Source organism: Salmo salar, chromosome ssa06 (genome assembly GCF_905237065.1).
Source record: "Salmo salar chromosome ssa06, Ssal_v3.1, whole genome shotgun sequence".
In the NCBI taxonomy this organism is placed as follows: domain Eukaryota; kingdom Metazoa; phylum Chordata; class Actinopteri; order Salmoniformes; family Salmonidae; genus Salmo; species Salmo salar.
Window position 1 is genome coordinate 3,628,428 of NC_059447.1, and position 6,000 is coordinate 3,634,427.

General features: G+C 39.7%; 1 protein-coding gene across 1 annotated transcript in view; it reads right to left on the reverse strand.

Moving 5' to 3' along the window:
* LOC123743362 (ribonuclease inhibitor-like) overlaps positions 1-5,746 on the reverse strand; it is a gene marked incomplete at its 5' end in the record, with an annotated part of 40,752 nt that extends 35,006 nt beyond the window's left edge. The window contains 2 exons of the mRNA XM_045719562.1: positions 4,015-4,188; positions 5,595-5,746. Coding sequence (XP_045575518.1) covers positions 4,015-4,188; positions 5,595-5,746 — 326 coding nt within the window. The remainder of the gene's footprint in view (positions 1-4,014; positions 4,189-5,594) is intronic.
* Positions 5,747-6,000: the final 254 nt, after the last annotated feature.

The following is a 6,000-nucleotide window of genomic DNA, read 5'->3' on the forward strand; positions in this document are numbered from 1 at the left end:
TCAGGTCCCTCCTCTCCATGTAATCTGAATTATTCTGATCTAGGACCAGGTCCCCCCTCTCCATATAATCTGATTCATTATGATCTAGGATCAGATACCCCTGCCCATGTAATCTGATTCCTTATGATCTAGGATCAGGTCCCTCCTCTCCATGTAATCTGATTCATTATGATCTAGAATCAGGTCCCTCTCTCATTGAATCTGATTCATTATGATCTAGGATCAGGTCCCCCTCTCCATGTAATCTAATTCATTATCATCTAGGATCAGGTCCTCCTCTCCATGTAATCTGATTCATTATGATCTAGGATCAGCTTCCCCTGCCCATGTAATCTGATTCATTATGATCTAGGATCAGGTCCCTCCTCTCCATGTAATCTGATTCATTATGATCTAGGATCAGGTCCCCCTCTCCATGTAATCTGATTCATTATGATCTAGGACCAGGTCCCCCCTCTCCATGTAATCTGATTCATTATTATCTAGGATCAGATCCCCCCCTCTCCATGTAATCTGATTCATTATGATCTAGGATCAGATCCCCCCCCCCTCTCCATGTAATCTGATTCATTATGATCTAGAATCAGATCCCCCCTCTCCATGTAATCTGATTCATTATGATCTAAAAGGCTAAACTGATCCTAGATCAGCTATCCTACTCTTTATGAATACTGTTACAGGTGACTCCTCAAGATGAGGCTCATGATTTATAAGTGTTAAACGTTTTTATCTTTACAGAAATTGTCTATATTTAAACCAAGGCAGTTTGAGTTATGTTGTGTCTTTATAATCATGAAAGTGAAGACTGTTATTTTATCAAATCAATTCTCTGTAATTATTATTACATGATTAAACTAATCATGTAAATGTAATTAACTAGGAAGTCGGGGCACCAAGGAAAATCTTCAGATTATAAAGTAATAACTCTTCAGATAACATGGATATTGTTCAGTTCTCAAGTTCTGTGATGTAGAAGAAGTTCCTTTGTTCTACTGTGAAACTCTGACAGAACCTGGGTGTTGGAGAGGAGAGAGGGGGATGGCACATGCTATACCCAAAGAGGGCCACGTCATGGCAGTGTGTATGAGTCAAGTGTGTATGATTCCAGTTGCTATGTGTTTGTGTCAGCGAGTGTGTGTGTGTGCATCAGTGTGTGTGTGTGTGTGTGTGTGTGTGTGTGTGTGTGTGTGTGTGTGTGTGAGAGTCCAGTGTGTATGACTCTAGTGTGTGTGTGTGAGTACAGTGTGTTTGACTCTAGTGTGTGTGTGTGAGTCCAGTGTGTATGACTCTAGTGTGTGTGTATGAGTCCAGTGTGTATGACTCTAGTGTGTGTGTCAGTGTGTGTGTGTGTGAGTCCAGTGTGTGTGAGTGTGTGTGTCTGTCCTCTGTGTGTCTGTGTCCAGTGTGTGTGTGAGTCCAGTGTGTGTGAGTCCATTGTTTGTGTGAGTCCAGTATGTCTGAGTCCAGTATGTGTGTGTGTGTGTGTGTGTGTCCAGTGTGTGTGTGTGTGTGTGTGTCCAGTGTGTGTGTGTGTGTGTCCAGTGTGTGTCCAGCGTGTGTGTGTCCAGTGTGTTTGTGTCCAGTGTCCTCGTGTTCACTGTCCTCTGTGTAGTGTGTCCAGTGTGTGTGTCCAGTGTGTGTGTCCAGTGAGTGTGCGCGTGTGTCCAGCGTCTGTGTGTGTCCAGTATGTGTATATGTCCAGTGTGTGTGTGTGTGTGTGTCAGGTTATTATTTACAGGGTCACTGAGGAATCATCCCAAACCCAAAACCCTGGATAGAGGGGCTCAGTGAATGTGGAGGTGAATGTGATCAGGTGGGTCAGTGTGTCAGAGGAGGCTCTGTAGAAGGACAGAGTGCCGGCTGGCCAGTCCAGATACACTCCTACTCTGTGGGAGCTGCAGGAGGGGACGTCTATGGTAGTGAGTTTATAATTGTGATAGGCTCTGTAACTGTTCTCAGAGCAGAACAGACCCCAGGACTTGTCATTGTATCCAAGACAACAGTCCTCACCTTCTCCTCTCCTGTTGATTCCTTTATATGTCACTCCTATAACAGCCCCTCCCCCTCTCCACTCTGCCTCCCAGTAACAGCGCCCAGTCAGAGCCTCTCTACACAGCACCTGTACACATTCCTCAAATCTCTCTGGGTGATCAGGATACGGCTGCTTCTTTCTCCTACATATCACCTTTCTGTTCTTCACAGACAGAGAAAGTCGTCTGTTTACTGTGTTTAGGTCCAGTGTGAGATCACAGACATCTGGTGGATGAAACCAGACACAATATTAGAAATCATCATCATTCACATTAGAATGTTAACTCACTTTTCACTAATTAATTTAATGTAGATGTTTCTAGGGATCAAACTGTTAAAACCTGTTTGGGAAAGGGGGCAGAATTTTCACAACTGGATGAAAAGCGTGCCCGAAGTAAACTGCCTGTTACTCAGGCCCAGATGCTAGGATATGCACAGATTTGGATAGACAACACTCTAAAGTTTTCAAAACTGTTAAAATATTGTCTGTGAGTATAACAGAACTGATATAGCAGGCGAAAACCTGAGGAAAATCCATCCAGGAAGGGCCTTTATTTTGAAATGGCTGGTTTTCATTGAAAGCCAATCCACCATATAAAGGGTTATGACCCAGATCGCGTTCCCTATGGCTTCCACTACATGTGACCAGTCTTTAGGCATTGTTTCAGGATTTTATTCTGAAAAATGAGGGAGGAGGACCACTTTCAATAAGTGGACTGTGGAAATTTCCAGAGGTGTTTGGTGCGTGCGAATGAGAGCACACCTTTCTTGTTTTTCTTTTATGTTGACGAAGTTGTCCGGTTGAAATATTATCGATTATTAATTACAAAAACAACCAGAGTATTGATTATAAACATCGTTTGACATGTTTCTATGAACTTTACTGGTACTTTTTGGATATTTCGTCTGCCTGTTGTGATCGCCTTTTGAGCCAATTGATTCCTGAACAAAACAAGCTAATAAAATTGAGGTTTTTGGACATAAAGAGGGTCTTTATTGAACAAAACGAACATTTATTGTGTAACATGGAGTCTTGTGAGTGCAACCATATGAAGATCATCAAAGGTAAGTGATTAATTTTATCGCTATTTCTGACTTTTGTGACTCCTCTACCTGGCTGTAAAATGTTGGTTTGCTTTTGTACGCGGGACGCGCTTTCGCCGTGAAGCCTTTTTGAAATCTGACACAGCGTTTGGATAAACAAGAAGTTTATCTTTAAGCTGATGTATAACACTTGTATGTTCTATGAGTTTTTATTATGAGTACTTCTGTTTTTGAATTTGGCGCGCTGCAAGTTCACTGGCTGTTTGCTAGTTTCCCAAACAGGTTTTAAGGTAACTTGAGACTTGTTGAATGATAATGTTATTCTGTATGGTAATATAAAACACACTTATTCACATTAATTACACACACACACACACCTCTATGTATGCAAGAACACAAACACACATTTCTGATGTAATACAAACGCGCCACAGACGTACACAGACGCACACAATGTCAAAGCAACTCTTCGTAAACTTTGGTGTCCCTGATTTCTGCTTCTGTAGAACTACAGCTGATATTTAATATGACCAAGTAAGTAAAGATGGTGGTCTTTGACTTTGACTTAACTTGAATTAAGACTTATTCTTAGTCATATTCTTCACAGCAGTCAACACTCACATTTTCTAAGACCAGGTTTCATTGTGTTCTCTCCACCATGTTCCACACTGTAGCGGTAAGCAGAAGAACAGACAGTCATTGAGGGATACACCTGAACTCACACACACACAAACACACAAGTGCAAACACACGTGCACACACACACACACACACACACACACACACACACACACACACACACACACACACACACACACACACACACACACTCAGCATATAACTTTGTCCAAGTGGTGGTAAGAATGTTTGTCTTAACTAGCCTGATAAGTCAAACATGTCTGTAAATGATATGAACATTGACATAAACCCTCTACATACTTGAGTTTCTCCAGTCTGCAGTGTGGATCCTCCAGTGCAGCAGAGAGCAGTCTGACTCCTGAGTCTCCTGCGTGATTGTAGCTCAGGTCCAGCTCTCTCAGGTGTGAGGGGTTTGACCTCAGAGCTGAGGCCATAGAAGCACAGCCTTCCTCTGTGACTAAACAGCGTGACAGCCTGCAAAGAGTAAAATTATATTAAAACCACACTGCTATTCTTTGTTGGTGAAAATAGTGGTAGTATATTTTTTCTATGTTTTCAGATACATCAGTGTCCTGAAACCTGCCATATCTATTCAGAAATTAATGTATCATTAATAGAAGTTACAAATTATCAAAGTATTGCTTTTATATAGTACAAATATTTGAGTAGACTGACCAGACCAGTTTAAAAAGCATTATCAGTCAAAAGACAGACAGTGAGGTATCAGATTTAGATTGTATTGAGTATACAGTCCACGCCATATCTATATTGACAGTGAAGCTAACATTTTAAATGTGGCTCTATATTCCAGCATTTTAGATTTCAGATCAAATGTTTTATATGAGGTGACAGTATATAATGTCACCTTTTCTTTAAGGGTATTTCATACATATCTGTTTCACGTTTAGAAGTTAAAGCACTTTATGTATCTAGACCCCCAATTTGAAGAAGTCATAAGTATTCTGACCAATTGACTTATAGTGTATTAAAGTAGTCAAAAGTTTAGTATTTGGACCCAAACTCATTTGCAGTTTGTTTTGGTTGTGTTTTGGGTTACGTTTTGCCCAAAAGTAACTGAATGGTGAATGTTGACTGGAGTCATTTTATTTCTAAGTGAGTAAATAAAATGTTTCTAAACACTACTCAATTAATCCTGATGATGCAATTATTAATACAAATCATGAATGAATCAAGAATAATAATGAGTGAGAACGTTACAGAGGCTACAACAAAACATGCTAACCTATCACCATTACCAATAACAGAGGCTACAACAAAACATGCTAACCTCTTACCATTACCATTAACAGGGGAGGTTAGCATTTTTTCTGATCTTTGTGCCTCTTTAACTTTGTTATTCGTCATTATTCACAATTCATTCAGAAACATCTTCTATTCTTACTGACAATACAAGTGAAGTGACTCCAAAATGACAGGACATTATTCAGCATTCAGTTTCTATTGGGAAAAACATAATCCAAAACACAACCAAGACAAACTGCAAATGAATTCAACAAGTTTGTAGAATCACAAGCTTGATGTAATCACTGCAGGCATGGAATATGGGACCAAATACTAAACTTATGACTAATTTAATACAATATAAGTGAATTTGTCCAAATAATTAAGACTTCTTCAAATGGGAAGACAAGCACATAAAGTGCTTTGATTTCTAAACGGTAAAACAGATATGTATGAAAACACCCTCAAATAAAATATGACATTATATACTGTCAACTAATTTAAAAACATATATCAAATTGAAAATGCTGGAGAAGCACCAAATTTAAAACTTTATGGTGTGGACTATGTGTGTCTGGTAAACACATGTGGATCTGGTGAACAGTTATCACTTGTTGACCAACTACAGGAATACTGACCTCAGAGTCTCCAGTTTACAGTGGGGATTCCCCAGTACAGCAGAGAGCAGTTTCAGTCCTGAATCCTTCAGGTCATTGTTACTCAGATCCAGCTCTCGCAGGTGTGAGGGGTTTGACATCAGAGCTGAGACCAGAGAAGCACAGCCTTCCTCTGTGACTCCACAGCCTGACAGCCTGACAAAAAGATCATCGTGACTTCACAAACACACTGTTAATTTAACGAGTAGTGTAGAAGGACAATGGCAGATGCATTTGGTTTATTCACTCAAACATCATAGATTCATCTTCCATCTCCTAGAATTGTATGGTCATATTGTTATACTAATGTGAAAATCAATGCAATTTTTCAATATGTTATTCAATATAATATTATAATACATATTTTTCTCTAAACTTAATATTTCTT